Source organism: Sminthopsis crassicaudata, chromosome 5 (assembly GCF_048593235.1).
Source record: "Sminthopsis crassicaudata isolate SCR6 chromosome 5, ASM4859323v1, whole genome shotgun sequence".
Lineage (NCBI taxonomy): Eukaryota > Metazoa > Chordata > Mammalia > Dasyuromorphia > Dasyuridae > Sminthopsis > Sminthopsis crassicaudata.
Genome location: NC_133621.1, coordinates 236,023,212 through 236,049,309, shown reverse-complemented (window position 1 = coordinate 236,049,309; position 26,098 = coordinate 236,023,212). Strand labels below are relative to the sequence as shown.

The window sequence follows — 26,098 nt, the reverse complement described above, 5'->3', positions numbered from 1 at the left end:
ATTGCAATGGCCTCTTGTAGCTTATAAAATAAAGCCTTTCACAACCTGAATGCAGCCTACCTTTTCAACCACATTAGATAGTATATCCCCTCTAACACTGCAATTTAGCCATATTACTCTTTTTCTCACATGACATTCCATCTGTCATCTTTGTGCAACACAAGTGTTACGGACTTTCCTTCTGAGAATTGCCATGTATTGCTAGATTTTTTCTTAGGATGCAGCACTAACTCCAGATGCTCCCTTCTGTGGATCCATCTATGCAATGCTGAGTGGGCTAGGAATGGGGTAATCCCAGAGAAGAGTAAATATAAATGGCCAGCTTTGAGTCCATAGGCGAAGGATGTGAAGAGATTAGAGAGAGGCAGAGATGCGGAGTTACACATACATTTGCTCTTGCTTCCCGATAACCCCTGCTGAAATTACCAATAAAGAAAGGCTGTTTGGCACCTTAACATCGGCTGGTCTTTGTTTATCCGGAGAAGATTGGTATGCATGGCCCTGGCAGTCAGTAGCCTCAGTGGAAGGTTACACACAAGGTTGCAGTTCCCCCTTCTTTATCTCAGTTTCAGTAAATCTGTTTTCCTTTAAGATTCAATTCAAATACTGTTTTTTGCATGAAAATTTAATTCCCACAACTAATGAGCTCTCTTCCAAATCCTTTAAATTCAACTACTTTGTATTTTATTAACATTATACTGTGTGTATTTTCTTAAGTACTTCTCTCCTCCACTCTCATGTAGTCTCCTTATGAGAAGGGATTCTTTCATTCTTTGTACTTATATTCCCAGTTTGGCAATTTATTGTTCAGACATTGCAGTCATGTCCTACTCTTTGTGATCTCATCTGGGATTTTCTTAAGAAAGATACTGGAATTGTTTGCCATCTCATTCTCAATGAACATTCTCAAGTTCATTTTACAGATGAACAATTAAGACAATTCTTGCCTAGGATCACACAGCTAATACATGTCTGAGGCCAGATTTGAACTTGGAAATGAGTCTTCATGATTCCAGATAGATCAGCACTCTATCCACCAAGCACCACTAGCTTGACCCAGCTTGGCACCCAGTAGCTACTTAGGTCTTTTTGATGATGTTTGATCCTTCAGCCTCTTCTATATTAACTAGAATGACCCTCAAATGACTGATGTGAAATTTATTGCTGAGCCCATGCTAAAAGTTTTTGGAGCTTCTAATAGTATCTTTCAGATACAATGTTCTGCTGGCACACTTTCATACTTTATGCATTATCAGAGTAGGATTTTAGTGATGCGCTCTAGTTCTGGAGCACAGACTCTAAAACATGAAGTCCTGTTTGTTTTTTTATAAGATATTTAAATCATCCTCTTCCCTCTCCCCTTGCCTGCCCTGCCTTCATTTTAACACCTATCCCCTACTTATATCTCATTTCAACCATACATCAGAATAAAAGTGTAAAAGGCTGGAACTCTAGAGAAGTATACTTGAAACAAAGATATTTACAAATAAGATGTTAATGTAGTGGAATTGATGAGATAATGGTAATCTAGTTCACATATATCTAGTATGAAGTAATGATATTATCACTATAGTTTGATATACCATTCTAGTTGGCATATACTCAGTATGCTATAATGATGTAATTGTAATAGGGTATTTTAAGGGCTGAGAAAACTGGGGACAGAGTGAGTCAGTCAGAATGAACAGAGTGTAAAGGAGATAATAAAGACTTTAGACTCTATTCCTGACCATTCTTGTGGTGACCATTCCTCTATACATATTTCCACAATTATGCTGCACAAGAAAAATCAGATCCAAAAGGAAAATAAAAAATGAGAAAGAAAACAAAATACAAGCAAACTACAACAAAAAGAGTGAAAACAACTATGCTGTAGTCCACATTCAGTTCCCATTGTTCTCTCTCTAGGTGTAGATGACTTTCTTCATCAAGTTATACCTCAGTTTCCCTGAATTGTTCTGCTTCAGTCTCCCTGGTAGCAACCCCTCCTTCCTGGCCATTAGAACGAAGATAATTAGAGGTGGGAGTTCTGGCCATTAGCATTCCAAAGAGTCATAAAACTCCAGATGGCTTATCTTAAATACCTAGATAGCAACCCCCATTTCCTGGTCCAGACATTGTCTCTAGCTTCTTCACTTATTAGAATTTATGATCCTTCCTCTTTACCCCCAACCTGTCAGAACTGAATTTATGGTCCTTCCTGGAGTTCCTGTTCACCAGTGTTCTGCCTGCCTTTTTGTCTTTGTTTCTCTGATTGCTGGAGCCCTGTGAGTGTCTGGAATCCCTTGCTTTGAGATGAGTCTGATTCAGTAGGCTGTTTAGCCATGGATCCTGTTTGGTCAACAGTCAAACACTCCACTAATAGAATATTAAAAACTGTAATCTCTATCTTGCCTCAGTTTCTTCAGCATTACACTTGGAATCAGAAAGAACTATATTCATAATTATTGCTTTCACCTTCCCATTGTGCTGTTGTGTTCCTCTCCACTCTCTCCCCCTTTGTATTTATTTTACAAACGTAAAATATTTTCTACAGTCGTGAATAAAAAATAAAAAAAAAAAAACTGACTAGAAGTCAGTAAAACATAGCTCCAAATACTATGTGACCCTGGCCAAATGACTTAACCACCTGATGTACCAAGCAACTGTCTAAAACTATGAATGCTGATGTTTGTTAGTACCAGTTTCCTTGATGGGAGTTCCCTTATATTAATAAGATCACTTACTTGATCCACAAAAAAAATCTCCCCATTCCCCAGGACTGACCACAGTGCTAAACAATTAGCCACTGGATCAGTTGAAGTTTAGTAATGGTGTAGATACCAATCAAGTCACTGCATAGTTTCATCTCAGAAATCTGCAATGGCTACAAATCAAGGTTTGACTTTTTTATATAGTTTTACTAATGTCTACATTTTATAAAGTGATGGTGGGAAAAAAAATGGTAATAATGCAGGTGAAATCTCTGAGTTCCTGTATTTTATTTTGGAGAACTGATTATTAAACATTTAATAAGACACTTTGGCAACCCTAGGTAAGTCAACTGCTAAAAAAAATTTAAATCCAGCTGGATTTAAATCAGTAAGTTCCAAGTTCAAATTCAGCCTTAGTAACTCTGTGACCTGTGGCAAATTACAAATCTCAGTTTACTTATCTGTAAAATGGGAATAATAATAGTACCTATCACCAGTGGGGGTAGTGGGGCGATATCAAATGAGATAGTAATTATAAAGCATCTTAATTTTAGTCATCACCTGGCACATAGTAAACGCTATATGGCTGTGTTTTTATTATCATCTCTCTGAGCTTCAGCTTACCCCTCTAAAAAATTACTTCATGACCTCCAAGGTTCCTTCCAATTTTAAATTTATAATCTCACCCATATCTAAGGCTCGCGTGTCCCAGTTACCGAAAAAGTAGCAGAAGCCCGCAACGCAGCCTCTCCTTAACTCCCACCTAAATCCCAGTTTGCAGTCCCAACCCTGCCCACGTGAGTTTAGCGCCTTTCTTCGGGTTCCTGATTTGCTCCTCTCTGTGCATGCGCGGAGAAGGCTGGGCGAGGAGAGGGCCGGGCGGGGCTGCAGCTCTGACTGCCTTCTGGAGACCGAGCTATTTCTTTCCCTATGCAGTGAAGGCTCTTCGAGTAAGTGTGAGCTGCGCACGCCGGGGTGCAGGATGGGAGAGGGGGAAGGGAAGAGGGGTGCAGCTGGCGACTCCCGCCCTTCTCAACCCGAACTTCAGCCGCCCCGCGGCGCTTGTGTCTTAAGCAGAGCCCTTGGAGATCGACTGCCCGGGTGACCCGGGCTTTGGGTCCATCTCCCACCGTCCTCTCCTACGGGCGGGGGCGTGGGAAGAACTCGAGTGCTGCTTCTGCCTCCTCCGAGGTTGTTGCTTTGGTGGCCCCAGAGCGCACCTCCTACCTTCTGTAGGCCAGCCCTGTCAGGTTGTGTGAAAGAGACGCCCTTTCCTCCTTTCCTTGGAGAGGGGTGGAGAGAACCTTCACTTTTTCTAGGTTTGAGAATACAGGACACAAGAATGGACAGGTTAGCTCTCGCCTTCTCTGACTCCATGGCCGTGTTTTCCTTCTGAACCGAGAGCTGCCTTTCCTGTGTAACAATCGATTTTTTATCAACAGCACCTGCAGATTGGAAGCTGTCTCTCTTTTTTTTTCTTCCGCAGGAGACAGGAAACTTGTCTTTTTGCCATTTTAGGGGCTTTTCCTTTGTTGGAGGGGATTTGCTTGTCTTTAAAGGAATGTTATCTTTGGCTTTTATTTTCTCCCTAGGTGATCGATTGCTTATATCCTATGAAAGAGCTTGAGACCAACATATACAAAGGATATATTAAAATGATGACTAATATAGTTATCCTGAGCCTGATCCTTTTCATTTCTTTATCTTTCTGGATTATGTCCATGACAGCAAGCACCTATTATGGTAAGTATAAAGGTTTGGCTTTTTTTATCTTTAGCTTCTAAGTTACATTAAAATGGCACCTTTGCTACTCCTCTGTCTTTTAAAGTGTAGGTTAACAAATTCTTCATTCCTAATTACATTATCAGTATAGTTAATTCTATCAACTAACTTGAAAAATAAAAGCATATTTACTGCATTTTTTTTTTTTATACGTTCTGGCCGTGGATGACTTCAAATAAATCTAAATCAAGGGTTCTTAACGGGGGTGGTATGTGTGTTGGATTCCTTTAACAACCTTGTGAAGCTTCTGAATCCCCTCCTCAGAATAATATGTTGTCTATTCGCAATTGAAGGAAATTCCAAATTTCAGTTAGAGGCTAAAAAAAATAAAGATGACAATTTCCCCACCTCCCCACCTCCCAGTTCAAGCTCCACAGTTCTCTGAAAACTATCCAGCTTATTAAGAACCTCCCACCTTAAAAGATCATCAAACTTGGAGAGGACCATTCTGGCTTCACAAATACCTGCCTCAAATTTGGCAGATCTTCTAATTTGACCATTAATAAGTTGGAACAATTTGATAATTGTTTTTCTTGGACCAGTCCCATGATTTCATTAGTATGATGAAATACCTGTGAGTAAATTTGCTGTACCAAGGTCAGTCTGTACCTGTTCTACCACTTGGAGAATCTTCAAGTCCACTGTCAGATTAAGTGAGCTGTCTAAAGTCAAATAGCTAGTAAGTTAACATAGGATTTGAAAGCAGGTCTTACTAACTTTAAGGCTGACTTTTTATCTATGGCATCATGCTGTTTCTCTCAATCATCACAAATACATGAAAATAGAAATATTTCAAGTGAAATAGCATGTCAGATATTGTAATTAAGTATTTGAAAATAATAATGTCTGACATTTATCTTATAGTTTACAAACCTTATAGTTTGTAAAGCACTTTACAAAAATTACCTTATTTGAACTTTACAACCATGCCTACCTGGGTGCTATTTTTTTCTCCATTTTCTTGTAGAAATTAAGGCAATCAGGGTGAAGTGACATTTGTCACCAAATCATAAGATTTGAATTCATATCTTTATGACTCCAAACCCAGCATTAATGTATATAATTTTTTATTGTTATCTCCTTCATTAGATTGTGAGCTTTCTTTGCATACCCAGCACCTGGCACATATAGGATGTTGTTTTTTAACTTTTTTTTTTTTTTTTTTGAATTTAATAGTATTTTTCCCCAATTACATGTAAAGATTGTTTTCCATATTCATCTTTGTCAGATTTTGAGCTCCAGTTTTTTTCTCTTACCTCTCCCTTTTCCTAAAACAGCAGGCAATCTGACACAGGTTTAACATGATTGTATATGTATAGCCTATTTCCACATTAGTCATGTTGTGAAAGAAGATTGAAAACAAAAGAGAAAAACCAAGTGAAAAAAAAAAAAAAGAAAGTAAAAATAGTTTGCCTAAACTTATATTCAGATTCATAATACTTTCCCTGAATGTGATAAGCATTTTCCATGAAGTTGTCTGGGATCATTGTATTAGTGAGGAATTAAGTCATTCGTAGATGATCATCATACAGTATTGCTTTTACTGTTTACAATGTTCTCCTGGTTCTGTTCATTTGACTTTGTGAATTCATAAGTTCATGTAAGTCTTCCCAGGTTTTTCTGAAAGCATTCTGTTGATTTCTTATAGCACAATAGGATTTCTTTGCAATTATAATTATATGCCACAACTTGTATAGCCTTTTCCCAATTGTTTTTTTTTTAACGTACTCCACCCACTAATATCACCTTTTCCCCATTTCTCTTTACCTTTTCCCCTAATGTTTCTGCCCTCCCTTCTGTCCTGCCTCTCCCTTTTTTTTCCTCTTTCTTCTCCTACTTCTTTATAGGGTTAGATAAATTTCTGTACCCAACTGAATGATTAATTTCCTCTTAGAACCTAAACTGATGAGATCAAGCTTCAGACAATGCTCATCTTCCCTCCCTTCTTTCCCTGGATTGTTATAGGTCTTTCATGTGAACTGATTTTCCCATTATACCTCCCCTTTTCTCTTCCAAGTACAGACCTTTTTCCATCCCTTACTGTCTTTTTTCTTTGATGTCAGGAATCATTCACAACATTAGTCCATGTGATGACCCCCCCCAGTGGCAGATATCATTTTCCCATCTAGGGGTGTAAACAGTTTAACTATACATATATATATTTCCCCCCTATTTACCTTTCTATGCATCTCTGTGAATTGTAGATTAAATTTTCTGTTTAGTTATGTTTTTTTTTTCAATAGAAATGATTGAGAGTCTTTTAACTTGGTTGAAACTCCATCTCCTCCCCAAGTTAATTCTTGGTTGTAACCCCAGGTCCTTTGCCATTTGAAATATGGTATTCCAGGCCCTCCGATCTTTTATTGTAAAGATTATCCAGATCCTGGATAATCCTGACTATTGCTCTTTGATATGTGAATTGCTTTTGTCTGGTAGCTTGCAACATTTTTTCCTTGAGGTTATAGTTTTAGAGTTTCACAACAGTTTTCAATGGAGTTTTCCTTATGGGATCTCTTTCCAAAGATGATAAATGGATTCTTTCAAAGAGTATTTCCCCTTCTCTTTTTAGAATATTGGGGCAGTTTTCCTTAGTGATGGAGAGACCCTGCCCTCAAGGAGTTTACAATTTAATGGGAAGAGAACATACAAACAAATATATACAAGGCAAACTATGTATAGAATAAATAGGAAATAACAGAAGGAAAGCACTGAAATTAAGAGGCTGAAGAAGGTTTCTTGAGACTTAAAGGAAATCAGGAAGGTCAGTAGGCCATCTGGAGGAGAGAGTGTGTTTAAGCATGAGGGATAGACAAAAAATGCCAAAAATGAGAGATGGGAAACCATCTACCAGAAAGCCAGTGTCACTGGATCTGAGATCATATGTGCAATGAAGTGTAAGACTAGAGGGCTAGGTTATGAAGGGCTTTGAAGGCCAAATCAAGTATTTTGTATTTGCTCCTGAAGGGAATAAAAAGCAAATATGGATTAATTTACAGTCATTTGGTTAGGAAGCTAGGCTTCTAAACCTCAGGTCAGGAATTCCAAAAATGAATGGATTAACTTCACAGAGCCTGAGTGCATAATATTGTTTCATTTAATATAGCTCTTGGAATTCTTTGTGTATAATCTCAACAGATTACAAAACTACAAAATAGTTTTGTGGTTTTGATTTAGGGCTTTACTTTTAGAATAATTTATGCTACTTTAATTCTTTGATTTTTCATTTTTACTATAGAAGAATTTCAGAAAGAAAGATTGGGTCTTTTCATAAAGTGGAGTTTTTTTTTCTTTTTTTTGGGGGGGGGCAGTTCATGTTTAAAAGGACAGTGTTACTTTTTTTTGGCCTGAAGGTAATTTTACAAAGTGCAACTAGTTTTTGATGTTCCTGGAGCATATCTTCAAACTTGAAGAGGAAGGGAAACTTAAAAAGTTGAGGCTATTTCCACTACCAGTGCTGGTCAATGCAAATTTGGACAGAATCTATTTGTAGGCTCATCCATCTGCAAATGAATATATCAGCTTGTTGTCAGTTTTTAAAAGCCAACTGGTAACTATGCCTATCCTGTTTTGGGGTTGTTGGGTTTTTTTTTCTTTTTGGTGAGGCAGTTGGGGTTATGTGACTTGTTCAGGGTCACGCAGCTAGTACATGTTTTGTCTGAGGTCAGATTTGAAATCAGATCATCCAGATTTCCAGGCTGGTACTCTGTCCACTGTTCCATCTAGCTGCTCCTATGGCTGTCTTTTAATGGATGTAAGGGAGGTCATTGCAGAGACTTATCTCTTTTACCATGCTTAACAAGATATTTGTTATTAATCTGATTTTTTTCAGGTTCCTTGCACCCTATTTCTCCATGGCGATGGCTGTTTTCTGTGATAGTTCCTGTTCTGATTGCATTTAATGGTTTAAAAAAGAAGAGTCTGGACCACACTGGTGCCTTGGGAGGTATTTATTTTCTTTTAGCATTTAAATGATCTGTGGAATGAATATTTCATCTCTGCTTGTTATATGGATTTATATCCTCCTTGCTAAACTAAATTAGTACCTCTAAGCGAGCCTCTTTCTAAACTACCATATGATGTTTTAGCAACTATAATATGAAAATGTCATTAGGTTTATATTATTCTAGTTCTTATTTTTTAATTATGTGAAATGATGATTTTTGAAAATAACCTTATTAAGATATAAGGATCTATATTTCCTTAGTACAGGGAACTTCTTCCATCAAGAGTGACCCAACCTATCTTAATACTTAAGAGCATATAAATCCTAAGGTGTTGCTTGAGTTACATAAAGGCTAAGTGACTTGTCCAGGGCCCCAGAATTAGTGTTAGAATTAGAATTTGGGCCTCTGAATTCCTAAATCTGAGTCCACCCATCCACTACTTCACATAATCTAGAAATGATAAACATGTAAAGTTTATTAACATTTTCTGATGATAGAAATGGGTCGTGGAACTTAATTTGCAATCCAAGAATTGTATTAAATTTGGCTTTTTAATCAAATGGTTTTTCAGTAGATAACAAAGAGAGAATCCTCAAGACTATGACCATTTTTGTTTTTTGTTTGGGATAATTGCCCTTTTGCTCATAACCTGAGGAGTTGTCTTTCCAGGTTTGAGTTTCAGGAAAGTCTGAAAGCACTAAGTTTGGCAATCAGCAGTGATGTTGCTGAAATTTTGGAGTTCCAGGGCAGCCATTGGACAACAAGGATTGAGTGGTCTAGGTTGATTTCCTGAAATCTTAATCAAATATCTGACCAGAACTGTGGTCACACACTTAGCCTGCTCATTTAGAAACATGTTGAGTACTGTCAGCATCAAGATATTGTTGACAGTCTGCATTCCCTTCTAAGGTGTTGAGCTCTCTCCTAAAGCAAAAACAAAACTGGAAGCTTTCTGTCAGAGATAAGACATAAACAAGCAGGTTCAGGATACATACAAAATATAATAGACTACTTATAGATTACTTCCTCATCTCTAAAAAATTCATTTTAATACTATTCAGGTAAAGCTATGAGGAGAAACACAAAGTAGACTCTTCTTCCATTAGTATCTCTTTACCACATTACTAACAATCAACCCCTAACTTATACTATGAACTTTAAGTATCTTATCTACCTTTATGCCTGACAGTTTCATACTGATAATGAAAAAGAATGCAACTTTTTTTTTTAAGAATGTATAATACTGGCTTTAGGTCTTCACACAGGTAATATAGATATTGGTACTGTATTTTTAAGAGACAATGGAATCTTGAGGTGACAGGTTAACTGTTACTCTTTGAGAAATCTGGTTGGAGACTGAATTTTGGAGAGACTGTTAAACTGAAGTTTGAAAAGAGAACAAAGAAAAGAAAGTAACAGAACTTTTTTCTTTAAAATTTTTTTTTCCAAATATGTGCAAAGATATTTATCAGCATTCACCTTTACAAAACCTTGTATTCCAGATTTTTCTTTCTCCTTCCTTAGAGAGCAAGCGGTCCAATATAGGTTAAACATGTGCAATTCTTCTAAACATATTTCCATGCTGTGCAAGAAAAATTAGATTAAAAAGGAGGAAAAAAGTCACAAGAAAAAAAAAAAAGCTAACAACAAAAAGGTGAAAATATTATGCTTTGATCCATATTCAGTCTCCATAGTTCTCTCTCTAGATGCAGATGGCATTTTCCATCACAAGTCTATTGGAATTGCCTTGAATCATTTCATTGTTGAAAAGAACCAAGTCTATCACAGTCCATCATCTTGTTTCTGTGAAATATATTCTCTTGGTTCTGCTCACTTCACTTAGTATCAGTTCATGTAAATCTTTTAAAATTTTTTTTAAATCAGCCTGCTCATCATTTTTTACAGAATATTTCATTACATTCATCCATTCCCTAACTGATGGGCATCCACAAATCCTTGTCACTACAGAAAGGGCATTTAAAACATTTTTGTACATGTAGATCCTTTTCCCAGTGTCTTTGGGACACTGCTGGATTAAAAGGTATGCACGGTTTTATAGACAGAACTTATTTCTTAAGAGAACTGGGTTTAATTCCCATCTTTCAAGGAGAGCTGAAGAGAAATTTTGAGAAGATTTTAATTGATATTTAAAAAATAACCAAGTGATGGTTGGGTGTTTCCACAATTGAGAGGTAAGCAGTTGTAGTGATGATTAAAAGGTGACTTGGTGATATTTCTCACAGCTGATATATTGTGAATTATTATTTACGCCTCTTAATGTTTATTACATTATTATAGTATATCCAATAGCTTTTCTCATTTAAACTTGATGATTACAGATCTGACACATATAATGATAAATACAGACTTATGGAGAAAAGATATTTCTTCAGCATAATGTAATTATCTGATGTAGGGGTTCAGAGGTAAGTGATTATAATGAGATGTTCTTTTTTATAATCAGTAGAACTATTAAAGCATTTTCTTTTATTACCTTAGAACATGGAATGAGAAATAGTAAGGGAATTGAGTTAGTTGAAGACAGTGAGAGTTGTAACAATTCTTTCTCATAATAATTGAGAGTTGTAATTCCTGCTATATAGAAGGAGGAAATTATTTTAAAAGCATTAGCACCTTACAGTCACTTATCACAAACTACTTGAACATTTCACAGTAGGTATTTGCAGGCATCTCAAAGTCAGCATGTCCAAAACAGAAAACATCTTTTCACCATTCTAAACTTTCCTTTTACTGTTGAGAAACTACCATTCTTCTAGACCAGCAGCTTCACAACCTTGATGTCATCTCTGAGTCTTCCAATTATTGAACAAGCTGCCAAATTTCATCATTTATTTCTTCATAATATCCCCTTCCCTTGCTCACAAACAACTACCTTCCATCAGCTCTTGTCTAGACATTTCAATACCTCAGTCTGTATCATTCCCCATATTCAATAAACTCCAAACACAAACTCTTCATTGGCATTTAGGGCCTTTTTTTTTTTTTTCAATTTGATCCTTCCCAGGTTTCTAACCCATCACTCACCTCCATGCATTCTGCAATCCAGCCATAGTGGCCTGTTTGTTTTTCAACACATATAACATGACTGAAACTGTCCAATAACAAAGTTTAATTGATTAAAACAGTGAGATACGCTGTATTGAGTCAAAGGGGAAGAAGTATATAGCAGGGATTAAGAAATCAGGTTCCATGATATTTCTTTAAATTTAAAATAAGTATGATTAAGTCATCCTAGCAGGAAAGATGATGTAATAGGAGTTGTGAAATAAGGCTCCATGAGTACTTAAAATTTATATAGGAAAAAAAAAGTTTGTTTTTTGTATGTATTATACATTTTCTTTTTATTATTCTGGATGGAAATAATGAGAATGATTTATTGAAAGTGTCTTCATCTGGACTTGATCCTGATAACAGTACACAAATAAATTAATGGCAAACAATTACTAATAAAGTTTATTTCTAGGTAACTCTTCAAAATTGTTATTAAAATCTTTCCTTTTCATTTTGACTTAATCTACCTTTTGAGCCTTCTGCTACATTGCTACTACCATCATACATTCTACATTCTGATTCATGTAATCTTTCTGCTATTTCTCATGTCGCCCTCCATTTCCTATCTGACTGATCCCATGCCTAGTACATGCCTCTTAAGCTTTATTTCACTGTTGGATTTTTGCTTTGTCTGCTGAATTCTTCTTTTGACTGAAAGTTTATACTTTATATGTCCTTTTAGTTGGTAAAACAGTTCGCACTTTAGTACTAAGATCTTTTCCATTACAAGGAGGTTCTATAGAAGGGATTCAGACCTGGGAAGAATAGAACTCTGGAACTCTGGATTGTTAGTCTTTAGCTTTAATGTTTAATCATATGTATGCTAAGGAGGCAGTTTGGTGACACATCACCTTTCTCTCCTTGTTCACTTCTCTTGGTCCTTGAGGCTCTACATTTCTGTGGTGAGTCACTGTCTACTATTGCTGACCTCTATTAAATGTCAGGAAAAGGTTGATTTTTCAATTTGAGGTTGTGGTTGGGTTGGATGGAAGGGAAAGCAAGCCTTGAGATTTAGCAACATTATAGGTATCTGCAGGTATGAGGCTATATCCTAGCTAGTAGAGCCTGTTCCATTTCATTTCTACCTCACCTTCCAAAGAAGAAGTAGGCATGGAGGTTGAAATTCCAGCATAATTTATACACCCTCTTCCATTTGAGCAGATTTTGGTAGAAGAGGACTGGAAAGAAAGTCATTATAGGTCTGGCTTTTAATTTTTCCTTTGGTAACTTCCCTGTCTCTTCAACTTTAAAATAAGACTAATACTACCTATGATTAAAATAAATAATAATAGCTAACATCTCATTTGATCCTCATGCCAACCATGCAAGGTTAGATGTTTTTATTATCCTCGTTTTATAAATAAGGATTCTAAAGCATACAAAATTAAGTGATTTGTGTATACTACTACAAAGATTGAAGTTTCACATCATAGGATTTTCATGAAGGTAGATGGTGTAATGTCTGGAAAACACTTTGTAGGTATTAAAACTGGTTAGCTATTATTATCTGGGGGCAAATAGGCAGTGTAGTGGGTAGAATTACAAGAAACAGACTGGTTTTTGAAGAAGCAGAGGAAGTAGAGATCAAATTGCCAACATTTGCTGGATTATGGAGAAACTAAGGGAATTCTAGGGAAAAAAAACCCCATCTACTGCTGCTTCATTGACTATACTAAAGCCTTTGGCTATATGATAACAACAAAATGATAATTCTCCAAGAGATGGAAGTACCAAATCATTCTGCCTATCTTTTGAGAAACTTATTCAGACCAAGAAGCAATAATTAGAACTGAAAAGGAAAAAATTATTGGTTTCAAATTGGAAAACGAATATGACAAGGCTATATACTGTCACCTTATTTAACTTGTTTACTAGTACATTATGTTAAATGCCAGGTAGGGCGAATCAAAAGTTGGAATTAAAGTTGCTGGGAATAATAGCAAAAATCTGAAATATGAAGGTAATACTACTCCAGTGGCAAAAAGGGAAAGAAATTAAGAAGCTTCTTATTAAAATTATATGAGTCACAACTACAACCTATTCGTGGCCTATGACATAAAACCAAGCCCATCATCTTTCTTGAGAGGCTTTTCCAGACACTATGTATTATTATCCCTTATGTATTTAAAGAAGTTTGAATATGGTTTTCTTGAAACCAAGGAGAGAAAGCATAAAAAGAAACTATAGACCAATATCTCTAGTGAATTTTATATGGGGTTACATCAGGAATTTAGAATTGCATCAATATTAGAAAATTCATAAATTAATAAAACATCTGTAAATGCAAAAGAACTTATTGCCTCTTAAAGGTATAGCAACAGCATCCATAATCTCTATGGGAGGTTGGTGAAGCTGATGTAGCATTTGTTAAACAAAAAGGAAAGGAAGGAATCGGATTTGAAAAGGCTTTTCTGTTTAGGAATATCTACAAATTTTGAGAATGTGTATATGAAATAGTAAGAAAGGGCCCTACATTTTATTTTTCTTTCTCTAAATTAATGTGAAAGTATAAACTTAACTTTTTGTATATTTCTTCATTGTGTCTCTTTCAGGAGTCGTAGTTGGATTTATCTTGACCATTGCAAATTTGAGCTTTTTTACTTCTTTGATGACATTTTTCATTTCTTCCTCAAAACTGACCAAGTGGAAAGAAGAAGAAAAGAAGCGTGTAGATCCTGAATATAAAGAAGGTAAACTTTATCACATCTGTTGATGCATAACAATTTGTATCTCGCTGTAAAATATCCTAAACTATTGATCTGTATTTTAAGTTTTCTCCTAAAATGTAAATGTTTGGCTCTTCTGACATGGTTAAATTTATTTGAAAGTCATTTAGGATAGCCTACAATGTAGTTTTTCATATAATTTCAAAGCATTTAATTTGTTCTTTTTTTAAAAATCATTTAATTTTGACAGCGGCTATCAGCATAGTTTATTTCATAATGTTTTATCATTAATCCTTTATGTTTTATGATTCCAAAATCATATCTTTCATTGCTTTTCACAATTTAAAAAAATAAATATTCCTTCTGCAAGTGATCTCTATATTTCTTTAAGCATTTCCTTTTGAGCCTAACAGTGTATTTTTTTTCCCCCCTGCAGGGGGGCAGAGAAATTGGATTCAAGTTTTCTGTAATGGAGCTGTACCTACAGAGCTGGCATTGCTCTATATGATTGAAAATGGGCCAGGTGAAATCTGCATTGATTTCTCCAAACAGTATACTGCTTCCTGGATGTGTTTGTCTCTCTTGGCTTCTTTGGCCTCTTCTGCAGGAGATACGTGGGCTTCTGAAATTGGCTCTGTTGCAAGTACTACCCAACCAAGGCTGATAACAACTTGGCAAAGAGTTCCTATTGGTAAGACATGACATTGGTTTTTAAATCTTAATTTAATGTCTATTTGATGTTTTCTTTAGGCTTTAAAAGTGAGCTTTTAATCAGTCAAAATTTATAAATTTCTTAGCTTGTTAATGTGAAATAAAAATTATTAATATAACATTCATTGGCATTTTCTAGCTAGAGATAGAATCAGTTGTCATGGGGTCACAGATTTAAAGCTGGAATAGAAGTTAAAAGCCACTGAATTTGGAGGCAAGTAGGTAGTGCAATGGATAGAACACTGACCTTAGAGTCAGGACCACCTGAGTTCAAATCCAACCTCAGATATTTACTAGCTGTATAACTGTGGACAAATTACTTAACCTCAATTGCCTCAAAATAAAAAGTCCAGTCCTGTCATTACAGACAAGGAATCTAAAGACAGAAACAGGGGACTTGCCCAAAGTCACATAGTTAGGAAATATCTGGGGCAAAATTTGAAGTTAGGTGCTCCTGATTCCAAGACTAGTACCTTATCTGTTACATTGAGATACCTCTTTGAAAGATTCAGAGGGAAGTATTAGAATCTATAATAACATCCATTCTGGGATCACAAGAGCCAAAGAAGAAAGAATAAATGTTCTAGATAGCACATTTTCTTTTCATCCCATAGAAGATAATACTTTAAAATTAGTTTTAATTCATGTAGTTACCTAACCTTCTTCCCTTCAGCTTTTGAAGGAAATCACATTTAACATCAGTTTCTTTCAATGATTTTCTGTCTCACTTTCCACTCAGTGGGACATTCTATATCTTTTCTTCTTTTGTCAAGCCTTCCTGTCTGACACCTATATCAATAAGGTTACAGGACTCACCTTGATTACAACAGAGAAGAAATTCCTTCCACTGAGGCAGACACATAAGGGTTCTATTTCCTAACATTGAGGCAGCCTTGAGCATCAGAAGACTCTTGCACTCTTCAGTGAGGGCAAGAGGTCCTACTCTCAAACATACATCTGCCTAGAAAACCTAGTCTTAGCTTTTTCAATGGCTTATAAGCTAAAGAGAGGTTACAGGTAGTCCAGTCTTTTGCTGTTTAACTATAAAAGTGGTTCATTTGAATTCTAGGAGGAAAGAAATTTTGAGCCACTACAGGAAGCTTTATTAGTAGTGTGGTGATATTTCTAGAGAATTGTGAACAAAACCCAGAAGCTATCAGTGTAAGTGGCAAACCTATTAGAGGAAATATGAGAGGGGAGAGAGAAGCAATTTCTCAGTCAAGGGTGGGATTCTGGCAGTCTTTGTTTCACTAGGATTTTTATAGTGTGTTTCACGTAATCATCTGGATGGAAATAAGGCATTGTGGGGCATCTCCCCTGTGATAAGACTTATTTCTAGAGGCTGGGTAAAGAAGGATCATCCAGTGTTCTGACCTTTGACAATTTGACAATTATATACTCAAACCTAGGAACAAGGTAAGGGGAAGGTCAGAATACGCCAAGGCATGAGGTAGGATTCAGCAAGCCAACTAGTAAATTTTCCCAGCAAATTAAAATGACATCACAAATCAGAATTAGAAGATGTCAAGCAGTAAAATGGAGTTTAAAAAACATAAGCAAAACTCACTGTAACCCCCAACCTTTAGTGAGCTGAAAATCTTCTAATCATATTTTATTGGAGAGTTTCTTCTTCCCTTTTCTGTATTTCAAAACCCCCTGACGTTTTCAGAGGTGGCCTTTCTCACCAAAACCAGCTTGGGTATATTTGATCTAATACTCACTCAGCTTTTCGAACAGATTGCCCTCCCACAGTCATCTTATTTTCAGTCATTCTTTATCTATTGGTTCCTATCAATATTATTTTCATTCATGATTCTGGGGTATAAGTAAACTGGCTTTCTTACTGTTTGTCACACTCATCTCTTTGTGCTTTTGCCCAAGCAGTTCCCTATAGCTACAATACATTCCCTCCTTAGCTCTGCCTCTTAAGAGGCCTAGATATCCAATTCCAGTTATTCATTCTGTATTGTCTTTCCTTGTTATCAGGTAATCTCCTTGAGAATAGCTACGCTTGGGGCAGCCTTGAATTCAGAAGAAGAGTTCAAATCTGGTCTCAGACACTTAACACTTCCTAGCTGTGTGACCCTGGGCAAGTCACTTAACCACAGCCTCAGGGAAAAAAAAAAAAAGATAGCAGCTACACTCTTGTATTTTATATTCCTAGTACTTAACATGAGTGGCTCCAAAGTAATCACTTAGTAAATGCTTTTTCATTTATTCAAACTCAGGTGTCTGCATGTTACCATTAATAATTATATGTGTCAGGCTGTACACAGTGCTATGTTTCATTTGATTCTCGTAACAATCCATCCTGAGAGATAGGTGCCATTACTATACCCTTTGAATCAGAGAGAGGTTAAGTGATTTGTCCAACAGCTATTTAGTTTCTAGCATTACTTTTGAACTTAGGTCTTCCTGACTCCAGGTCCAGCACTCTGTTCACTACTTCTGTGTCCTGATGACTTTGATACTTCTCCCCCAGTTGTCATCACATTTATATTCTGTAATTGTAAACATTAACCATAATGGTTGTCAATTTCTCTTTTAAGTTGCCCAAAATATTAAATGACATTTCATAATTCAATGGAGACTTTTTATGTTTTATAGGTACCAATGGAGGGGTCACTGCGGTAGGCTTTCTCTCCAGCTTTCTTGGTGGGTCTTTGGTAGGCATTGCCTATTTTTTTTCACAGCTGATTTTTGTGAATGATTTGGAATCTTCTGCTCCCCAATGGCCAGTTGTTGCATTTGCGGGAATGGCTGGTTTATTAGGATCAGTTATTGACTCATACTTAGGAGCAACAATGCAGTATTCTGGTAAGTATACTTAATATTATTTTAAACTTCACTTTAACTATATTGGTCTGTAAGGAATTGGGGGAAAATGCAGAAGAATGAAAGATCAATACATGTATGAAGTTTACAAAAATGATCATATTCCTTTGACCCATGATCCCATTTGTAAGCCTGAGTTTTAGGGAATGTCTTGGCCAAAATATTATTACCAGTTTTGTTTATGAAGATGAAAAACTAACCCCATCCTAAAAGTTGGGGAACAACAAGTTTTGGAGTTGAATCCAATGGAATAACTTTTAACACAATAAGGAACTTGAGACACAATTCTCAAACTGAGGGCGTGGAGAAGTGATTTGCCCAGTAATTATCAGAGGTAGATTACCCTTTTGACATTCAAGATTGCAAATATAAAAGGCAAAAAGTTACTTAGGACATGTGTTAGTAATGCCAAGTGAAGAAAGCAGAAGTGGAATATTTACAGTTTTTTAAATAACTACAGTAAAATCCTTTATGTATATAGAGACCTGTGCATGGCATATCAAATAAAGGACCAAGAAGACCTGACACATTAGTGCCCCAGGCAATACAAGTAAAATTTGCACATAAATTTCCTCAGTCTTTTAGAAGGAGTTTTCTGGATCACTGAAATCACAGATCCAGATTTTTCTTTTTTCCCTCTTTTTCTTCTCCCTTCATATATACTCAGACAAAAAACATAGAGGAAGAAAACAGAACAAAAATCTTGCAACTGTTTAGCTCTGCTTTTATGAAAATGTAAATATTTGAATTTTTTATATGATTTTATCCCAAACTGTTCATGATTTTATTTTATTCCTCATTTGATTTACTTGGATCATTTCTGTAGATTAATAGGTGACATTTTTATCTGTAAAATGAGCTGGAAAAGGACATGGTAAACCACTTCAGTGTCTTTGTCAAGAAAATCCCAAATAGGGTCATGAAAAATTCTACATGACTGAAATGACTGAATAACAAAATTTCTTTATCAAAAGTGTTTGTTTTTGTTTTTGTTTTTGTTTTTTTTTTTTTGCAAATCTTCATTGTGAATCAATAAATTAATAAACACTTAATAAGCATCTAAGTGTGGTAGGCACCATACTAACAGCTGGGGTAATGATGAAATTATTGCTTTAACTTGAAGGTGGCTCCTTTTCACCAAAGTCCAAACTTGACCCCTTTCCATGGCATAGAAATCTAGATGGTTGAATATGTACTTAAGAAGTTGTTTGCTTGTGCTTCATTTCAATATTATCTATAATTTGTAAGTGGAATCTCCAACTGTGTTTCTTTCTTTTCTACTTCAGGTTGGGATGAAAGCACCCGCACAGTTGTCAGCCAGCCAACGGGTGAGACAAAATACATATCAGGAAAGCCTATTCTTGATAACAATGCTGTGAACCTGTTTTCTTCGATCCTCATTGCTCTCTTGCTTCCTAGTGCAGCATGGGCTCTCTGGCCCATCGAATGAACAGTTGTCAATTTCCATCATTTGGAGACCAAAACAGTACTTTGTGATTCCAAGATTTAACTTCAAAACAATCATTTCACCCACCTTACATGTAGGGATTTAATTAGCTTTGCATTTTATCTTCCCATAATCATAAGCTGGAAACATTTCAGGAAAGAAAATTCTACAGGAAAAAAACCAAACATATCTTCCAGGACCTAAGCATGCAGCTTTCCAATTGAATAGAGCTGTTGGAGCAAAAAGAGGTTTTAAATAAAGAGGGATTTTTTTGGTGGTTGTTTTTTTTTTTTTTTTTTTTTTAAATAAGATTGGTAATAATATTGGTAAAGATTGGTATAATAATATTGGTTTCTGGAGCTAAATACATACTTCTGTGGCACCCTTGGAATTTTAACATAGAAGAGGGACCAGAAATTGCATGAAAAAAACCTTAACTTCTCATATAAAAACACTGCTGTGCCTACTACTGGCTTACTGTATTTGCAGTGATTTAAACAAATGTGTCTGTGGAAACAAACAATTTTTGTAACTCTAGATTTTATGTTTTTTCATCAATCTACCATACATAATTGTCCTAACTTAAATAATGTTTTTAGGTCCTAATAAGCTGTATTCATGTAAGAGCATTCTTATGTCTACCTGTTTAATTAGTGGGAAAAGTTTAATAAAATAGGTAGTTACACTTTCTTTTGTCTTATCACAATGTGGGGGGGAAGGAGGGGACTTGACTCCTAAGGGAAAAAAAACCCAACCCAGATGTCTTGCATGTGTTTTAATGTAAATCACATGTACCCTATTGGCTATTTTGTTGTTTCTGTGTAGAAATTAATTTTTTGGTTTTTGTAGATTGCTTCTGAAGAAGTCTTTCATAAAGACCTTTCTTTTAAGTATCTGTAAAGTAATATAAGATTCCAGTTTACAGTTTCTGTTTGAGGTGTTAATGCTTAATTACCATGTTACTCCTGGGAATGTGCTTCCTTTATTTTCTGATGAGAGACTCATTGGAAGATAGGGTGGTTTTTTTGTCATAGAGATCTACTGCATAATTTCCTTTATATCACCTCAAAGTTGTTTCCCTTCTTGTCACTTTTATTCCCAATTTTTATTTAACAAGTCTGTTTGCTTTTTTATTTTTCTACTTATCCCCTAATTTTTGCAGCACTTATATTCAGCCCCTTTCCCTATCTAGCACATTGTGTCTCTTGACAGTTTTTTATAAAACAAAAAAAAAGTTCAACTATTCTATAGCCAACATATATCTTCTGAGTCTTACTAAATCCGCAATGTTCCACACCTGTAGGCAAGTGGGGAGGAGAAAAGTTCATTTTCTCACTACTGTGAAATGATATCAGAAGGCTGTGAGATGAAAAGGGAAGAAGGTCTTAGCAAATGGTCTCAATATTTCTGATAAAGAATGAGGCAAGATTCCCTGGCTGAAAAGTTGTTTGGAAGGAAGAGGTAATTTATAAAACATTTGAGAAGAAAAGTTTGGAGCAGCTGCTGTCCGATATAAAATAGAATTTAGGGAGGAATAGTGGAATTGTGTTATTGAAGCAAGGTCCAATTAAGATTAGATAATATAAATTTTTAGTTAACTCAATGATTATGGTTTCATGAATAGTAATAGGACAAGGGAACAAGGAATTTGAGAGTAGAATGTAAGAGTTTCTTTTATTTTTTTTAAATTATAGCATTTTATTTTCAAAATATATACATAATATTCAACATTCACCCCTACAAAACCCTGTGTTCTAATTTTTTTTAAATTTTTCCCTCCCCTAGTCAGCAAGTAATGCAGTATATGTAATGTTAAACATGTGCAGTTCTCTATACATATTTCCATAAATATGCTGCACAAGAAAAATCAGATCAAAAAGGAAAAAAAGAAAAAGAAAACAAAATGGAAGCAAAGAACAAAAAGAATGAAAATTCTTTTTTTCCACAATCAGTTCCCACTGTTCGTCCTTTGGGTGCAGATGGCTTTCTTCATCACAAGACCATTGGAACTGGGCTGAATCACCTCACTGTTGAAAAGAGCCAAGTCTATCAGAATTGATTATCGTATAATCTTGCTGTTGCCATGTATAATAATCTTCTGGTTCTGTTCATTTCATTTAGCATCAGTTCATGTAAGTCTCTCCAAGACTCTCTGAAATCATCCTGCTGATTATTTTTTATAGAACAATAATATTCCACAGCATTCATATACCATAACTTGTTCAGCCATTCTCCAATTGATGGGCATCCACTCAGTTTCCAGTTTTTTGCCACTACAAAAAGGACTGCCATATTTTTGCACACACTGATACCCTTTTGGCATAGTTCCAAATTGCTCTCCAAAATGGTTGAATCAGTTCACAACTCCACTAACAATGTATTAGTGTCCCAGTTTTTCCACATTCCCTCCAGTTAAGTCCAGAAAAGGTTAAGCATAAGGAGAGATAGAATAACTTAATGGAAAATAAATTAACAAATGACAAAGCTATGCTGTTCTTGAAGCTTCAGCTATAATAGGAAACTTGAGTTAGTTAAAACTGCTTACAAATTCTTGAAAATATCTTACTGTAGTTAAATATTGTATAAAAGTATTAAATTCTGGAATGGTGTGATATCCTACTCCAGGAAATATCTTATCAGAAGAATGGAAAATGCACTTAATTTCTTTGCAGTAAGGAACCATGGTAGAGGTATGTAGTAAAAGAAGAAAAATTAGTATGTTAATAAATTTTAAAGTCATAATCTGATCATGAAAAGACTCCACATTAGGAATACAATAGATTACTTGGAAGAATATGAATATAATTCCGTTCAACAAATATTAAACACCTATCATTATAAGATTTTTTGATAGGTCCTAGGAATACAAAAACAAAACTGTCCTTACCCTCAAATAACTTTCTGCTGGGGAGATGAGTGGATGAAAAGCATTTATTTGGTACTTATTTCTAGGCTATGAATTCAAAAGAAAGGCAGTCTTTCACTCTCAGCCAGCTAAATGGTATAGTGAATTGAGTGCCACACAGTGGAATCAGGAATGCCTGGTTTCAAATATTAGATACATAGCAATGTGAGCTTCAGCAAGTCATTTAGCCCTATTTGCCTCACTTTCCTCATCTATAAAATAAGCTAGAGAAAGAACTCAGTATCTTTACCAAGAAAACCTCAAATGGCTTCATTAAGAGTCAGACACAACTGAAATGACTGAACAACCTTGTTCTCAACAAGCCTTACATGTTAGTCCAATTACACTAGGGATTATTGGCTACACTATCCAGGATTTTGGTTGTGAAAAATAATAATACAATAACTTACTGTTCAGTCATTCCTGTGGTACTTCTATCATCCACTACCTCTCCAAGTCTGTTTAATTATTTCTTCATTTCATTCTCAGCTGTGCCCTTTTGCCTTCAGTCTTTCCTATCATCAGGCTCTTTTCCAGTGAGTCCTGTTTTCTCATTATGTGGCCAAAGTATTTTAGCCTCAGCTTCAATATTTGCTCTTCCAGTGAATAGCCAGAATGTATTTCAAGTATTGGCTGATAGGATGTTTTTGATGTTCAAGAGACTCAAAAGTTTTTACTAACACCACAATTCAAAAGCATCAATTCTGCAACACTCACTTTTCCTTATCATCCAACTCTGACAGTTGTACATGGAAAAACTATAGTATTAACTATATGGACTTTTCTTAGGCAAGGCAATATCTCTGCTTTTTAATATGCTATCCAGATTTCTCATAATTTCCTTCCAAGGAGCAAGTGTCTTTTTAATTTCATGACTACAATTACCATCTGCAATGATCTTTGAGTCCAGAAATATAAAGTCTGACATTGCTTCTTTTTTCCTTATACTTGCCAAAAAGTGATGGGATAAGTTGCCAAAATCTTAGGGTTTTTTGTTGTTATTTCAAGAGGCTTTTTCATTACACTTCTTTCTGTGATTATTGTCTATATAACTGAGGTTGATGTCTCTTCCAGCAGCTTTAACTCCAGTTTGTGATCTATTCAGCCTACTATTTTGCATGATATAGTCTACATATAAGCTAAATAAATGTGTATAGCCTTGTCATACTTCTTTCCAATCTTAAACCAATCATTTGTTTCATTTCAGTTCTAACTTCTTGATCAGCATACATATTTCTCAGGGTTCAAGATAATCTGATACTCCCATCTCTTTGAGGACTTGTCAAATTTATTGTGATCCACAGTGTCAAAGGCTCTTAGAGCAGTGAAGCTAAAGTAGATGGTTTTTCTGGAATTCTCTTGCTTTATTCATAATCCAGTCAATGTTAGCAATTTGGTCTGTTAAGTTCTGTCTCTTTGAAAGCTAGCTAATTCTCAGTTCACATATTGCTGAAGCCTAGCTTGCAGAATATTTAATCTTGCTGATATGAAATGAATGCAATTATTCAATAATTTGAATGTTCTTTGGCATCATCTTCCTTTAGAATTGGGACATAAATGTACCTTTTCTTATCTAATGGTCACTGTTGAATTTTCCAAATTTGCAGCACTTTAACAGCATCATTTTTTAGGATTTTAAATAGTTCTACTGAAATTCATCATTTCTGCTAACCTTATTGTAAGCAAAGATTCCTAAGATCTATTTGACTTCCTTCTCCAGGATGTTTGGCTACACCATCATGATTATTACTAAGGTTAAAATTTTTCATGTATCATTCTCTACATTTTTGAATAGGGCAATAAGGTAATTGATTTTGCTCTTTCTGGAGGCAATGATTTTGTGAACCTGAAAAGGAAAAGGGGATATGTCCATGTTGGCAAAGTGAATGAAGAGATTAAAGAAGCATAGAGTTCTGACTTAAGAGGCTTAATTGTTCCTAGCCATAGTCTAGTAGTCCAGTTTTCAAGAAACTCAAATGGGTCCAGGAAGTGAGGAGTCAAATAGCTTACTTCTTCCTGGGCTTACAATATTATGCATAAAATATAGAAACAAAAGAAAAATTATTTTTATAGTAGAACCATTTTATTTAGTTGCCTTATAATTTGTTCTGACTTAGTGCTTTAAAGTTAATTGTGTGGATGTTTTATGTTATAAATGGATTTCTCCTAAATGTAAAACACTTCATTAAGGGGAAAAAATTGCCATCAAACTAAGTTGCATAAATTGAAATTATTTTCCTTTTTTTGTAAATGAATAACTTTTAAAACTATGAAAATAAAAATGTTCTTTTTCCTCCATGGACCTTTCCACTAACTAATAGTTTGGGTTTTTTTTAAACTTCAGAAAAAGCTGTGGCAAGTAAATTCAAGATTTTGCCATAAAAATGCATTAGTTGTATTTTAGTGGTTACTTCAGAAAATAATTTCTATATCCTTTCTATCCAAATTAAACTCTGCTTTTTTTTTTTCTTTTCCATCCTTCCCTAACTCTTGCTTTGCAGTGGGAAAGTGCACTGTGGAAAAATATTTTATCATTCTTCACAGTCCCTGTGGAAGTTCTTAAAGGCAGTAAAAATCCAGAATCATTCTGTAGCTCCAGAAAATAAATCAGGACAGTGACTGAATCTTAAAAGATGGCTTAGTAGTTTGCCTAAATAGTGGTGACAAATAAAGGAACCTCACCAGACTTGAACTCCTTGCCTATTTGATTAAACTTTCTCAGTCTTGGTCTTTTCATCTAAAAAATGAGAACAAAAATACTTAAATTCTGCTTTATAGGATTGTTCTGAAGAGAGTGTTTTAGAAATTTTTTCCCCTGAGGCAATTGGGGTTAAGTGACTTGCCCAGAGTCACACAGCTGGGAAGTGTTAAGTGTCTAAGGTCAAATTTGAACTCGGGTCCTCCTCACTTAAGGGCTAGTGCTGTATTCACTGTGGCACCTAGCTGCCCCTGTTTTATAAATCGTAATGCACCATATTGTTTGTTTACTATTCTTGTAATTGCTACTTAGGAATTAATACAAAAGCTATGATCAAAAAAATGTTATTAATTTTTTCCTAAAGATAACTGACATTTAAAAAATGTTTTGAAGTTACATGTAGACATTATCACATTTGAACTTAACAACAACACAATGAGATAGATACTAAAGGTCATCCATACCAGACAGCAGGTGGTTGGTGCATGGAGATCAGAGCTTGCACTGAGGAAGACTTGAATTAAAATCCAGCCTCAGATATTTCCTAGTTGTATGTACTTGGGTATATCATCAATTCTCTTTGCTTTAGGTTTTCTCAACTATAAATTTGCACCCACCTCATAGCACAATATGTGCTTATGTATACAATATGTACCTGAGACATATTAGGTAACTATATAAGTATTCCCTTCCCTATTATCTCCATTTTACAGATGAGGAAACTAAGGTTAAGTGACTTGCCCATCATCACACATGCCACAGCTGGCAAGCATTAAAAATGGGATTTAAACCCATATTTTTCTGACGAGGAATCAGCTACCCCATGCTGGCTCCAAACAGACAAAGCTGTATAGTCAAGTAGGTATGTGCAACTTTTAGAAGAGCTTTTAAATATTATGGTTTCTGAAAATTAAAGGTTTAACCTTTTTTTTAACCTCTTTTTAAAATAGGTTGGGATGAGGAAGATGGGGAACAATCTAGGAACAATTGAGGAACCCAATCTAGTAAAATTAGGAATGTCAGACATTTGTTCAAGGACATTAGGCTTTTAATAGTCTATTTGCATACAAAAATGTCAGGGAGTTTGGTTGTACTTTGACAGAAATTATAACATGGTCTGAGTTTAAATCCAGGGGAACCAACCTTAAGATCCACCTATGGAGGAATAACTCGGCTCTTGAGGATTCACTTGTGGTTGTAGTTCTAAAAATACACAGCAAGAGATTCCAGGAAGTATGATTACACACAGTTAGAAGGAAATTTAAGGAAGTTGCTTTCTGAACCCTTCAGTTGGAGGATATGGTGATTCTTAGAGCCAAGACTCCAAAGGAGTGGAACTTGTCTG

At 35.5% G+C, this 26,098-nt stretch overlaps 1 protein-coding gene across 3 annotated transcripts in view; it reads left to right on the top strand.

Annotated features, from left to right (window-relative positions):
- Positions 1–20,074, top strand: part of TMEM19 (transmembrane protein 19) — a 32,770-nt gene extending 12,696 nt beyond the window's left edge. Inside the window, exons 1-7 of one of the 3 annotated variants that reach the window (XM_074270533.1) lie at positions 3,528–3,643; positions 4,286–4,436; positions 8,305–8,418; positions 14,044–14,181; positions 14,594–14,848; positions 17,476–17,685; positions 18,990–20,074. In XM_074270533.1, coding sequence (XP_074126634.1) covers positions 3,539–3,643; positions 4,286–4,436; positions 8,305–8,418; positions 14,044–14,181; positions 14,594–14,848; positions 17,476–17,685; positions 18,990–19,153 — 1,137 coding nt within the window. In that variant the 5' untranslated portion in view covers positions 3,528–3,538 and the 3' untranslated portion in view covers positions 19,154–20,074. Of the gene's footprint in view, positions 1–3,527; positions 3,644–3,682; positions 4,044–4,285; positions 4,437–8,304; positions 8,419–14,043; positions 14,182–14,593; positions 14,849–17,475; positions 17,686–18,989 lie in introns of those variants that run through there. The other 2 variants (XM_074270534.1, XM_074270536.1) reach the window with 2 other exon arrangements.
- The last annotated feature ends 6,024 nt before the right edge of the window (positions 20,075–26,098 follow it).